Source organism: Elephantulus edwardii, unplaced genomic scaffold (assembly GCF_000299155.1).
Source record: "Elephantulus edwardii isolate Elephantulus edwardi_28Jun2011 unplaced genomic scaffold, EleEdw1.0 scaffold00121, whole genome shotgun sequence".
Classification (NCBI taxonomy): Eukaryota; Metazoa; Chordata; class Mammalia; order Macroscelidea; family Macroscelididae; genus Elephantulus; species Elephantulus edwardii.
Window position 1 is genome coordinate 3,907,058 of NW_006399871.1, and position 14,785 is coordinate 3,921,842.

A 14,785-nucleotide genomic window follows, 5' to 3' on the forward strand; every position below is an offset into this window, starting at 1 on the left:
TGTTGTTTTTTGGTAGCAGTATCATCACTAACATAGGCTTGGTGGTGGTGGTTGTTGTTGTTGTGTACTGTCAGGTTGGAAATGACTCACAGTTGACCCTCCAGTTGGTTTTCAGAGGCAGTCATATGGGAGGAGATTGACCATCTTCCCCCCCCACCCCAGGAGCAACTGGTGGCTTTGAACCACTTACCTTTGAATTAGCAGCATGATTCACTAAGCCACCAACACTTCCTAACACAGTGTTTAGTAACGTTAAATGCAACATTCATGCTAACGAACTTTTAAATGTTATTGACAGTAAGGTGAGAGATGGAAATACTAGGGAATACAGGGCTCTGCTTGGAAAAAGTGCAGCCTTGGAGGCAAAGATGAGGAAGCTTCTTTCATACTCTGGATATGTTGCTAGGCAAGGCTATTCTTTGGAGAAGGACATCATGCTTGGAAAGACTGTCAGTAAAGGAGAGAAAGACCCCTGAAGAGACAGATTGACACGTTGACAGCAACAATGGACTCAAGCATGTCAGAGTTGGTGAGGACGGTATTGAACAGAGCAGTGTTCAGATCTGTTGTTCATAGGGTCACTATGATTCACGGTCAACTTGAGGGCACCTAACAACAAAAACAATAACAACAACTTTGAAAATGTTATCAGGAGGGACCTAGTCCTTGATAAGGTAGAAAGTCCCTGTAGTGGAGTTGCAACCAACACATAGCTGACCAGTAGATTTTCAGAGGCTTTAAATCACACAGGAGGAGATTGCCCATCTTTTTCCTGCTGGTGTAGCTGTTTGGTTCCAACCGTCGCCTATGGACTGGGAGTGCAACTCCCTACCCACTGTTGCTGTTTGTCAAAGAGTTGAATCGACTCATAGTTGACACTCTCCAGTGGGTTTTCAGAGGCTGTAAATTTCAAAGGAAGAGACTGTCCTTGCTGCTTCTCCCATGGGGCATCTGGTGGATCCAAACACAAGCATTTGGGGTTGCAGCTCAGCTTCCTACCACGAGGCCACCAGAGATAACGTAGAGCGGCCAGCAAGAAAAGGAGACTGAACTGCGAAGAGATTTATGGACACAGTGGCTTCGACAGCCGACTGCAAACACACAGCTAGTGAGAGGATGGGGGAGGATGTGGGGCTCTGCTGTCCACAGGGTCACTGCGCATGTGTCAGAACCTGTTCGCCGGCACCTTGCAGAGACACCCCTGCACCCGAGAGAGCCCGGTGGCCCCGTAGGGCGTGGTGGACACGTCTCTGCGTGGACATCTGCGTCGCGGCCGCCGTGTGACCGGACGCTCGAGGCTCTGAGGGCCCCGGGGTCGCTCTACGAGCGCGTCCACACGGCGCTGAGGGGGCGGCCATGCGCTCGAGTCCCGACTCCCGGCCCCACGGACGGCCACTCGGGTCCCCCCAACCCAGCAGGCCCCCCGTTTTCCCCGCCAGAGCCGAGGGGCAGGAGCGGCCGCCAGGGGGCGCCGTGAGAAGGCCCGAGCCTCCGCTGGTGGCCATGGCGGCCCCGGGCGGGCCCCTCGGCGGGGCCGGACCCCTGGCTCTGCTCCTGGTCCTCCTGCTCCTCGGACCTGGGCTCGGGGAGGAGGTGCAGCGAGGGTGGACGGCCCCCTCCAGCCTCCATCTCCCTCCAACAAGTGGCCCCCAGGGTCCTGGTCCCAGCCCGCTGAGCCTGCCATCCGGCGGGGCTATGACACCCTTCTGGGTCTCTGGACCCCGCAGGACGGCAAGAGAGCCCTCTTTGCTGACCACTGTTGTCCGCAGGGACCTCTACGCTCCGTCAGCAATAACCAAATCACCAGCCCCCAGCACCCAGCTACCCAAAAGTCCAGGTGATGATTTGGGGCCAAGGGCCTGCTGGAAGAATCGACCTGGTCTCGGGGAGTGGGGGGGACCCCTCCACCCCTCCCCGGTGGAAGGGCTCAGGGGGATACCATCCTCCACTGGAGGTCTACGTAGACCACCTCTTCCTCGCTCTGGCTGGCTTTGGGGGTCTTGGGGGACAGGGCCTTGCTGGCTCTGGGGATTCTGAGCATCCCCAGATTCTGACCTGGGCTGCCTTGGTGGTCAAGGGTGGGGGAGGTGGTGGGTGGAGAAGACAGAGTCTTCACCTTCAGTCCCCTTTGGTCACCGTCCTGCTCCAGAATGTGGCCAGCGGCGCATGAGGATAGTTGGTGGACTTCCCGCTGCAGAGAAGAAGTGGCCCTGGCAGGTAAGCCTGCAGGTCCAAGATAAACACATATGTGGAGCCTCCCTCATCGACCACCAGTGGGTGCTGACCGCGGCCCACTGCATATACGGGTGAGTGTTTGGGGTTCAGGGTTTGGCCCCTGGGGCAATCTGTGTGCCTTGGAGACAGTTCAGTGCCCCTCCTTTTTCTCCTTTTCTGTATCAGAAATAAATAAAAAAGGTCACGGCCCCTGCTCTGAGTGCTAGAGTCAGAGACAGATGATATTCCAGCCCTTGGTAGCCTAAAACATTGAGACAGGCCCCCTGCCCCAATCAGGTTCAAGTCAGGTTAACTTTGAAATGAAATGGCAAGAAGAGGGAGAAATAAGTACCTGTCGGAACACAGTGTGGGCGAAGGTTTAGAAGGAAGATAATGTAAGGTGTCGGGGGTGGATGGAGTTGAATAATTTGGCTAGATCAGTGGTTCTCAAACTTGAATGAATTTCAGAAAGCCCTTAAGGGCTGTTCAGACTCACACACACTGTTATGTCTGGAGTTTTTTCATTCAGTAGTAGCTCAGCTAGGCCCTGAGAATTTGCATTTCTAACAAGTTCCTGGTACTCTGAGAACCAGCGTTAGAATGGTCAAGGTTGTGTGGGAGGTGATTTAACGGGAGGGAGGTGGCTGGGTTTTTTCTCTTGGGAGGGTGAGGCCAGGCTGGGAAGCACCTGGCAGGTGTGGAAATGGCGTGTAGACCCTCCAGGACCTCCTTACAGCCACTTGGAATACACAGCGAAGCTGGGAGACATACATTTGCATCATCAATCAGCAACGGCTGCAGTAGTCCCCATCCGAGACATCGTTATCCACAAAGATTATACCACTATTGGAGAAATCACAAACGATATTGCCCTCGCTCTGCTCGACTTCCCAGTGAATTACTCCTCTTACATCCAGCCTGTATGTCTCCCGGAAAAGACTTTCCAGGTGCAAGCTGATACGCGCTGCTGGGTGACCGGATGGGGCAAATTATATGAAAATGGTGAGACTGTCAAGCAAGACTCCAGTGAACTTGAGCCAGGGAAGAGGCCGCCTTGTTCCCTGGGGTTGGCCTGCAAGCTAAAGGGAGGGACAGGGAGGCAGGTGTCCCAGCAGAGGGGCAAAGGGGTGGAATGAGAGAGGATGCTGCCAGGAAGCAATTGAACAAAGGGGTTTGCAAATTTCTGTTGGTATTCTATTTCTTTTGGGTGGGAGGACTGGGTTCCAGGTATGGTGGGATTTTTCTGCTGAGAGATTTTAGTTAAGGGTGTGGCCAACTAGCTACCAGTCAGAGCTGCCCCTCACTGGAATACCTGTCTAAATGGGTGGGAAGACTCCTGGAGTGTAGGTAGCAGCAGAGGGCCCTTTATCTGTGAGGCTTCTGGGCCTGCTAGTGTGGGAGGAGCTGGGATTTGGTACTTTCAAGGAATTACCTGTCCTAGAGCCTGTGATTCTGTGACTCTGATGCACAGGACCCATGTACTACCCTCTTGCTACTGCTACTCAGAGTGACAGCAGCTTGGTTATGCCTCTCCCAACTTTGACCTGTTCTGTTCTCCTGTCTCTGCTTTGTGTCTTACCTCTTCTTCTTCCTATATCAATTTTGGGCCTCAGTTTCCTCCTGTATTGTTTGGGGACCATACCCACTGTCCTGCCTGCCTCCAAGGGGTGTCTATGTGTGAACACAGTTTCAAGACCCAGATTGGATGTTGGGGGGTTTGGCTAGGGGTGCTCCTCTCCCACTCAAACAGACCCACCCACTCGTAAGGTGTGTCTCTGCAGATAAATCAAAGCAAGCACCTCTCATACTTCAGGAAACTGATCTGAACATTATTCGCTACAAGGAATGTAACAAGATTCTCAAGAAGTACCTGTCCAGTTCTTCGGATGTTGTTAGGGAAGGGGTCGTCTGTGGCTATAACAACCAAGGAAAGGATTCCTGCCAGGTCTGTTCACGAGCCCTTTTCCTCCATGTGTGTGGACTGTCTCCTCCAAGTTTCTTTGTCTCAGAGGTGACAGGGCTTAAATTATTTGACAACCGTGCCATTCACTGTTTCTTCAAGTGAAGGGGACTCCTGGGAATGAGCTGCTAAGGCTCTTCCGGGCTGGCCTGACCTGGCCTTCAGGAGAGAGAAGCTGGTACTGCCTGAGAGGGGAGTGGGGAGAGTCAGGCTGGTAGTACTGGTAATACTAGACCCATTCATTGTTTTGAGTCCCTTCCTTATGCTAGACCATGAACTCAGGTAAGCTCTGGATAAATTTCCCCCCTGAACTTTTTCCCCACTTTGTTTGAACACACTTTTTTTTTGTATATACAAAATTTTGTTGTTATCATTGCTGTTAAAGATTTCAGCCTTTGGATCTCCTATCTGTAGAAACAAAGGTCTGCTGGGGCCCATGGTTGTACCTGGGGAAGGGCTGGCCATGCAGCCAGCCTGCTCTGATTTGGCTGTCCGTCCATTCCTGGGATTTGTTGCTTTCTTTTTCTCCAGGGAGATTCTGGGGGACCCCTGGTCTGTGAGTTTAACAAAACTTGGATGCAAGTGGGGATAGTGAGCTGGGGCATCGGCTGCGGTCGGAGTGGAATTCCTGGAGTTTACACAGAAATTAGTTACTACAAAGAGTGGCTCTTCCATCAGTTTAATCTGTCTTCCTCTGTGGACCCGGAAGTCTTTCTCATCCTGCTCCTGTCTCTGGTGCTGCCTCTGAACATCCTATCCTGATGATCCTGTGACTGCATCCACCCTGCCCCATCTACTTCCAGGTCTCCCACTTCGCCTCTCCTGCAGCTCCCATTCCTTCTCAATGCCCTGTCCTCACATTCCAGTTGGGATCCATTGACCTTGTGGAGATCCACACACTAGAGGGTGGCGTTGAGCCTGGAGCCCAGAAGATGCCTGGCCTGGTGCAGTGGTCACTTTGCCCAAACTTTAACTGCGCCCCCAGCCTTTCACCACCACTCTGCCTGCCAGAAAGGAGGGGGTTGGCTGGTCAGGTGGAACATAGTGGTACCTTCCCCTTTTGGAGAAAACCATCAAAGAGATGAGATTTGGTTTGGCATCATCAGTGGTGAAACCAGATCTTGGTTCTGGTTTCAGGGCTCTCCCTTGAGACTTGATCCCACCAGTCAGCTTGGGACCATTGAAAGAGAGAGTGAAGGAGGCATCACTATGCCTCTGCTGAGGTGCCAGGCCCAGGGCTTCCACAGCTGAGGCTGGAGCTGGAGAAGCTGGGAGAAGTCCCACCCACAGTGCGGGTCCTTCTGGGAGTGCACAGCCTCTACTACACAAGCCCTCCTGGGGTACCTCAATCTTGGATCCCCTTTCTTGGTGCTCTAGTGGCCATGCCCGGGGTCACCTCAAATTGTGTTGAGGCGTATGGAGTGTGAAAGAGTTAAGATGAATAAAAGATGAATAAAGAGTTAAGTGAATAAACACTTCAAGAGTTGCCTGTGTGTTCTCTCTCACTGCTTATCTGGGCCATGTTGTTATTAGGTGCCATCGAGTCAACTGGGACTCACAGAAACTGTGAACAACAGATCTGAACTTTTGCCCTATCCGGTGCTATCCTCATTGATGAAACTCTATCTGGGACATTGAGTTGCGACCGGACACTCTGATAAGAACTCTTTTCCCATTTAGCTAAGGGACACTTATAGTCTTCACTAATGTCTAGAAAAACAAACTTTAAGGAGCTCTCTGCCTAGTTGTAAATCTGCTAGATGGCTTTACTTAGTGGGTCCCATTACTCCTGTCAGAGCCAGCAATGTCTTTTGAGCTGGGAGTCTCGTAGCAGCCTCTGCATCCTGGAGCAGAGGAACAAGTGCAGAGACTGGGACATGGTGCAGCCACGTTCTGCCTGGTTGTTCTTTAAGGAGGTACCAGGGCCTGGGCTTTGACCCCAGAAAGTAGTTCCCATAGAAGGGAGGGAGAGACTCACTGTGTGAGCTCATGCATCTGGATTCTTCCCCACGACGAGACGGAGGGTCCCAGACACACCTAGACTGATCGCTCAGCATCTCTCAGCCTCTGTTCTCCCCTTGTTTTTCTGATAGCATGTTTGCCTCCAGCAATCAGCTGTCAGACTATGATAATGTCACCTGCTGCTCAAAAGAGGTAGCCCCAGTTTTTGTTGTTATGTGCTGTCAAATTGCCTGAGACCCATAGAGACCCTGTGCCAGAACCCTGAACCAGACTCACCGTCTCCAACACACCTAACCCCATTTACCTCAGCTACTGGGTCAATCCATCTCCTCTAGGACCTTCCTCTCTTGTACTGTCCCTTCGCCCTTCCAAGCATGATATCCTTCTCAGGGATTCATCCCTCCTGACAACATGGCCGAAATATGTGAGACTGAGCTTCAAAATCCTTGCCTTTAAGAAGCAATTTGGTTTCAGTCTCTCCAGGAGAGATCTGTTTGCTCTCCTGGTGGTCCATGGAATGTTCAACACTCTTCTCTAGCACCACAACTCAAGGGCATCGATCTTTTATCTGTCATCCTTTGTCATTGTTCAGCTCTCTATTGCACAGCAAGTAATGGCAAATAAAGACCATGACCTGGATCAGGCGCACCTTAGTCTCCAGGCTAACATCGTTGCTCTTCAGCGCTCTGGAGCGGTCCCTGACAGCAGACTTTCTCAGTGCAATTTCTCTTGATTTCCTTACTGCTGGTGTTACCACCAACTCCAGGGGATTGTTCCCAGGTCTCTGTCCTCTAGGAGTACTTAGGCAGGCAGATGTGGGGCCAAGGTTTGTCACATATTGTTACTTCCAGCTTTCCCTCCCAACAAGCTCCTTCCTGCTTTTCAGAGATGTGCTCTCTGCTGAGAAATGCCATTGTGTTTGTTGTGTACCGTAAAGTCGGGACCAGCCCATAGCTGACCCTCCAGTGGGTTTTCAGAGGCAGTTAATCGCACGGGAGGAGACTGCCCATCCTTCTCCCACAGAGCAGCTGGTGCCTCCAACTGCCTTCTTTCAGGATTGCAGCACAGCTTCTTGCCTCTAGGCCACCAGATGGCTTCTCAATTCCTTCTTTCTCCCTCCTCACTGGGTGAGCATTTTCTTTCCAGAGCTTCTCTCGTCCTGCCCCCTGTGTAATGTTTGTTCTGCAACGTCCCCCTGACTGAGGACCTTGTATCTATTCTCTCCCTCCTGCTTGACATTTTGTTCTTCCAGACCAGAAGACTGTCTGATCATTCTCTATCTTCCATCCTTTCGTTCTGAGGAATGAATAAGTGTATGGATCGGGGAGTGAACACTTGTCTCTCTTGTTACCTTACTCCTTTCTCTCACTGTCCTCTTAGCTTATTGCCCGGGCCCCTTTTCTCTTTACATGATGCCTCAGCAAAGAGGAAAAAGCACTAGGAGGTGGGGTAAGCCTCTGTTGGAGGAAAAAGTCCCAAGCTCTGGGAAATTTGGTCACAGATGGGTACTCTGTGGTCTAGCAATGCTCAAATATTTCTTCTTCTGGGGGAACAGAAAATCAGTTCAAGCAGCTTGGCTACCGAGAAACCGCCTCTGTTTGCCAGAAAAGCCAGGCATGTCTTCCCAGAGAACTGAGCGCCAAGGGCTGAGCAAATGCTGCCTATTTTCATTTTCCCAACAGATATTTTTTAAAGTACCTTTTATGAATCAGGTGTTGGGCTGAAGCCACGTGTAAGATATGACTCTTAGGTAAGGGGCTTGTGCTGCTGGATTGGAAGCACTCCTAGAGCGAGAGGGGTAACCCAGGAAAAGAGGAAGAGTGTGGCTGGTTGAGTAGCAGGAGTGAGTCTTATCAAAACTACTGAACATTAATAATGAAACAAAAATTTAAAAAAATAAAAAGGAATGAAAACTAGAAGAAAAAAAAACACAACCCTTTAAAACCCCACCAACATTGAAAAGTGATAAAAAAGAAAGAAGCTGAGCTGCAATCCTGAAGGCACATAGTTTGAATCCATTAGCTGCCCCGAGGGAAAAATGGGCAATCTCCTCCCCTGAGATTTACTGCCTCTGAAAACCCCCTTCAGGGTCAGCTATGGGTCAGTTCTGACCCGATGGTGCACAGTAACAGCAACAACATGGGCCTCTAATCGTAAGGAGTAAATGTCCTGTAACAATGAGAGTTTTTCGTGTTCGGACTGTGCCTCTGAAATGCCATTTCTCACCAGTAGAAACCAGGCTTCTTGGATGAACGCTGTGGTGGCGTTAGGTTCTGGCACATGGTGACCTATGTCCCCAGGAATGAAATTTTGCCTCTCCTGGGCCGGAGCACAATGTGTGAGCTCAGTGTTGCAACCACTGTCAACCCATCTCAGTTGAGGTTTTCCTCTTTTTTGCTGCCATCCTACTTTACCGAGTAAGATTCCCTTTTCCAGGCTTTGGGTCCTCCTGACATTTTCCAAGTTGAGTCATGGAAGGTGATTTCTGCTCCAGATCTTGTCTGAGGGGTAACGAAGGGGCACGCTTTCAGGAGTCCTCCCAGTCTCTATCAGCCCCCTGAGCCTGGTCTTTTTTATCATTTTGCTTCACATTTTTCTCCCATGGTATCAGGAACCTTCCATTGTGATTCCTTTCAGAGCAGTTGGCAACGGTAGCCGGGCACCATCTAATTCCTCTGATCTCAAGGTCATGGTGAATGAAGTTCACATGGTCCAATCATCCTTTGGACTTACAGTTTTTGGCCTCCTCCCTCTTTGCTCTGAAAGACGAGAGACTGTGGCACTGTAGAAGGCCATTCCTAAGTTTGTAAGAACCAAATTGCTTTCACTCAAGTAGGACATAAGACAATGGCCTTTGCAGGTTATGTTATTAGATTGGAGTATTTATGGGGGAAAATCAAGAGGTGTCCCATGTACTACCTCTGGTGGATTTAAACTGTTAGCAATTGAATACTTAATCACTAGTACTTCTTGAATATTGCACTAGCTGTTTTTAAAAGCCACTGGGTTATACAAACAAACAAACCCCACTGGACTGTTTCAGAGGAAGGATAGCCCTGTACAAACAGATGCCTCTATGCACCAAGAAATGCCTAAGGCTACCAGAAGCTGAGAGGAATACAATCTTTCCATAGAACCTGAATTCAGACTAATAGGTTCAAGAACCGTGAGACCATATATTTCTGTCCAGCTAAGAGAAAACACACAAATAAAAAGAAAAAAAACATTGGGCTAACAACATTCATGATCTAACAAAATAGATTTGAACTCTTGTTCCTGTAATATGCGGTTGTTGTTATTGTTAGGGACCGTCAAGGTGAGGACCTTATGAACTAAAGATCTGAACCCTGTTCTATCCTGCATCCTCCTCACACTTCCTGACACACAAGACCTCACTGCAGCAGTCACTGAGTCAATCCACCTGATTGGGGGTCTTCCTCTCCTTTGCCGACCTTCCACCCTTCCCAGCATCATGTCCCTTTCCAAGGAATAGCCACTCCTAACAACATGACCAAAGTCTGTGATACTCCAAAGAGCATTCCGGCTGCACCCTCTCCAAGACATATCTGTTTGTTCTTTTGGCCGTCTGTGGGATGGTCAGTGCTCTTCTCCAATACCACAGCTCAAAGGCGTCAGTACAGAGTAGACTCAAATTTATGGACAATTGTGCCTACGGCAAACACTGACACTGTGCCCCTGCCCAAACATCAGACACCCACCCATCTTTTCAATAATGTTACCACCATCAGGCCCAAAAGATAAGTCAAAGTCCTTCGTCTTTTTCTTGACACATTAGGACACTGCACGAAGATGACAGCTGCACCTTCCTTGTTCCCGGGTGAGGACTGGTGCACAATGTACTCGAAGTCATTTTTTCCATTCCTGCTCTTTCTACACGCAGCACAACGAGATCACACAGATGGCTTTCACTCGTCGAGGCTCTCAAATGAAAAATAAACAAACATGAAACCCATTAGTTTTAGCTTGCCGAATGAGATCACAGCTGGAGATGGAAACTGTGATGGCTGATAGAAACTGCTCAGTGTCCCCCACTTCAAGTGGCACCCAGGGCACACACCATACCTGCCAGGTCTTAGACACACCCCTGGCTCTCACTCAACAGGCAGATGCTGTCTGTCTCCTGGCTCCACTCTTAATCCCATGGTTCTTGCTTTCTGTGGATTCGAATCCGCAGGAGGATCGGCAACAACAGATTTCCACCCTGTGAGCTTCGACCCTGCATGCTCTGAGGTGGGGCCTGAGAATGTATATTTTTCTACATTTTCTCAGGGGATGTTGATCCTGCTGGTCTGCAATAAAGAAAGTAGAAGAGGCAATCTCTTTCTGGCTGCTTTGAAATGAAAAAGTCACGGACATCTTCGCGATTAGGTGCTGTTGAGTTGGTTTTTACTCAAGCAGCCCTATGTACAAAAATGCACTGCCTGGCTCTCTCTCTCTCTCTCTCTCTCTCTCTCTCTCTCTCTGTGTGTGTCTGTGTGTGTGTGTGTGCTCTCTGTGGCCAAGCAGGACTAAGAAAATGGGGGAAGAAAAGAGAAAACAACAAAAATACCTTCCAAACAAGGAAAAAAAATAAGATTGGATAATAATAGAAAAACTAAAACTGGGAGGGGTACAAAAGGAAGGGGAATTCTACTATTATAGGGTGCTTTGGTGACATAGTGGATAGGAGTTGTGATGCCAAACCATAGGCCACCAGAGCTCCCCATTCACTGCTATGTTGTTGTGTACCACAGAGTTGGAACCAATCCAAAGCTGACCCTCTAGCGGGTTTTCAGAGGCAGTCAATCCCACTGGAGGGGATTGTTCATCTTTCTCCTGAAGAGCACCTGGTAGATTTGAACCAATTGCCTTCCAGATTGTAGGCATAGCTTCTTGCCACTAGGCCACCAGAGCCCCCTTGGAGGGAGAATTTGAAAAGAAGACAGGGAAGGGAGAAGAAGAAAGCTAAAGAGAAAAGGAAGAGGCAGAAGAGGGAAAAAACACCAAACCATAAACAAAATACAAACAAACAAACAATGATTGTGAAAAGTAATGAAAAACAAAGAGAATTGAAAAAGAAAACTTGGAGCTGGTGCTGGCACTTGATTGGTGCTCGTGCTGCAGCCATGGGGGTGAGGGTGGAGTCAAGCTGTCTGGTCTGGAGAGAGTGTGTCTTTCAGTTTAACACAAGTTTCAGGTTGGGGTGCCCCATCAATGCAGAGATCCTCCTCGTCTGAGAGGTGGCTAGGGCCCCAGTTGTGCACTGGGTCACAGACAGCGCCTCTGCTGGCTTAAGGGACACTGGGAAGGGTTACCCAAACTTGAATGGAGTTTCTATTCACCTCAGAACTGCCTAGGGTTGTCCACGTGGCCAGGGACAGTGTCTCTGCCAGCCCAGATGACAGTGCAGGCAGGATACTCAGCCAGAGATGACACATCCTCTGACTTTCAAAAATCAATCAATCACTACCCACCCAAGACGTTCACAGATGATGCACTCTGTGCATGGTGTAGCGCTCCAGATGTGCAGGTGGCATGTGCTGTGGGTGGAATCAACAAGGGTACCCAGGAGGCAAGGATCCTAGTCAGAGGTGGTACCCACAACCAATCCAGGGGCAGGATATAGGCCAGACCTGGCACAGTCCGCTGGCACCCGGAGGTAGAGAGCCAGTCTCTGAATACTAGCATGTGCATGTGATCCTGCTGCTGGATGCAAAATAGCAAAAGCCTGGCCTCAGGTGCAGTGGGAAGGGGCTGGGGGAACATCACCAGCCCCCTGGTGGGTAGTGGTGGTGATGGTGGTGGAAGTAATTCCTCTGATCCTCAGAAAGTATGGAGGACAAGGGGGAGACTGCACCTTTCTTGTCATCAGCCAGCCTCTCATGTGGACACTACTGTCATCCCAGGTTCCCAAGCTGACCAGAAAGCTCTCCACAAAGTTCAAAATGTCCTTACCACACTGTTTACAAGTCACTGTTTACAATTCAATGTTCTGTCTCCTTATTCATTTTGTTTCTTTCTTCAGTTGGTGTTTGAACTACTTTATCCTTTCAAACTTAGTGTTCTAGGATTATCATCTGTATCTGTCTTATTTATTTTCTAGTGTCTTAAGTAAAGGGGGTTTGGATTTCTGCCTTCCTGGTCTGTCATCATACTTGAAAGTGACATTTGTTTGATTTCTTGACTGCTGCTTTCATGGGGGTTGACCGTAGATCCAATGAAAACGAAATCCTTGACAAATTCAATCTTTTGTCTGTTTATGCTGTTGCTGCTTACTGGTCCAGTTGTGAGGATTTGGGGTTTATGGTGGAATATAATTTATACTGAAAGCTGTGGTCTTTGATCTTCATCAGTGTTCCAGGAACTTTGAATTTCAGCAAGCAAAATTGTCATTTGCATGTTGTGGAGTATTAATGTATCTTCTTCCAATCCTGCTATCCCATTCTTACGACAGCTTTTTAGATGATTTTCCTTGGAATATAGATTGAATAAGTATGGTGAAAGCCTATAGCCCTGATGCACACTTTTCCTGATTTAGACCATGAGGTATCTTCTTGTTCTGTTTGAACAACTGCCTCTGGTCTATGTACAGGTTCCTCATAAGCACAATTAAGTGTTCTGGCATTCTCCTTTTTGCAATGCTATCCATAATTATAATGTTCCCTGATTAATTAATAATGAATTATAATTAATGCTTTCCGATTAAAACAAGCTTGGAAGCAGGAGTGGCATCCACTTCCATAATAGCTTGCCTCCAGAAACCCTATGAACCTGGGGAGATGATGAAAGACACACAAACGTTGAGGGCTCTCCTTCATAAGGTCTCTATGAGTTGCCTGCGACTCAACAGCCAGCACTTAACAACAACAGCAACATCCATAATTGGTTATGATCCAGATAGTTGATTGCCTTGCATAATCAAAAAACACAAGTAAACATCTTTGTAGTAGTCTCTGCTTTCAGCCAAGATCCATCTGACATCAGCAATGATTATCTCTTATTCCACATCCTCCCCTGAATCTGGTTTAAATTTGTCAGCTCCCTGTAGAAGTATTGTTGCATTGGTTTTCAAAATTATTTTGAAAAACTTTACTTGTGTGTGTGATATTGATACTGCTTGGTAATGTTTTCATTTCATTAGATCACTTTTTCTTTGGAATGGGCACAGTCTGTTGGCGAGGTAGCTGTCTTCCAAATTTCTTGGCATAGATAAGTGAGCAATTCACATCATCTCCACTGACCTCCTATTCTGACAGCCCATCCTGGAACCTCCTTGATGTCAGGTTGCAGAATATGGTCCCCCAGCATCCAGTTGCTCCTCAGCAGACATAATGCAAGAATCATTATTTTTTAAATAATTTTTTTTATTTTTAACAAAAGTTTACAGAAAATTTGGATTTTCATTCACTCATTATTGCCCATTTTACCCCATTCTCCCTCCTCCAGTTCACTTTAAAAAAAAATCATTCATTGTTGCATAATTACCTCTCCCCTCCCCCCAGTCCACTGAAAAGATGCAGGAATCTTAGGGTTGAATTCATTGTGACTCCTAGGAAATTTATGGACATCAGCTTTCTGCAAAACACCCATGGGGTACATGTGAAAACTTAAGACCTGATAGAAACGGCAATCCTTTTTAGTTGTAAGGACCTTGTTGGTGGCTTGGGGTACCAGGTCCGGGTACCAGAAGTGCGTTTCTCATGTCTGCTCCAAAGCTCCTGATGAAGTCTTATGACCAAGCTCAAATGTGACTTTCTCAAATATATCTTCCCTGATTCCCAAGCACATGTGCTTGCTTTCTCTCTATTTTCTACCTTTCTCCCAACTCTCAAATCAAGATTGAATGCTGAAGTTCTACATTGTACCAAGCCAGGACAGGATCACAGGCTGGGAAAGAAATGGCCATCACAGGTGAGGCCTGCGGGGTGCCTTCCCCGGCCGTTCTAGGGGCACAGTCAGATCCGGGGCATTGAGGATGCCCTCGGGGACCAGCCATCCACCCAGGACAGCGACCATCCCTTTCCAGGTCCACAGCTTCCAGGACCACGAACAAGGCTGGTTCCGACAGGGGGCGCTGCTACAGGTTCAGGAGGCTGGGCTTCCATCGCCTGCTGGGGCGCTATCACGTGCCCGACGTGCCGTCACGTGCCCCAGCCAACGTCACGTGCTGTCACGTCATTAGGCCAACGTCACGTGCTGGCACCGCCAGACCCTCATGGCTGCCCCGTCGTCCCTGTCGTTGTCCTCCGTTGGGCCCGGCGCCTCGTGGCTCTGGGCGCTGAGCCGCCACCTCCTGCTCCTCCTGCTGCTACCGCCACCGAGCCCGGGTGAGGGAGACACCGCCGCCGCCCCCAGCTCTGCATTAAGGCCAGGCCCGACCCCAGCAATGGCCGTCCCTTTTAAACCTCGGGGTCACTGCGTCCCAGCCTACACCCTCAGTTACCTCCAGGGCTTCATGGGCGAGTCCCAGATCATCTACCCTCGCTTCTGACTTCCTCCGGTGGACCTGACATTTACATGATGGTTCTTCACAAAACGACGTGTGACATAGAAACATCTCAACCCCAAATGAAATCCCCAACCTTCATCTTCCTACAAACCAGCTTCTTCTCTTCTCTCACTCAGTGGATGCCATCCACTCTCCGCCAC

The 14,785-nt window shown here is 49.0% G+C and overlaps 1 protein-coding gene across 1 annotated transcript; it reads left to right on the plus strand.

The window, feature by feature from the left end:
• The first annotated feature begins 1,503 nt into the window (after positions 1-1,503).
• PRSS44 (protease, serine, 44) lies at positions 1,504-4,936 on the plus strand. The gene is made up of 5 exons (XM_006893038.1): positions 1,504-1,837; positions 2,150-2,306; positions 2,951-3,216; positions 3,996-4,159; positions 4,706-4,936. Exons 1-5 carry the CDS (start codon positions 1,504-1,506, stop codon positions 4,934-4,936), a joined length of 1,152 nt encoding a protein of 383 aa, XP_006893100.1.
• Positions 4,937-14,785: the final 9,849 nt, after the last annotated feature.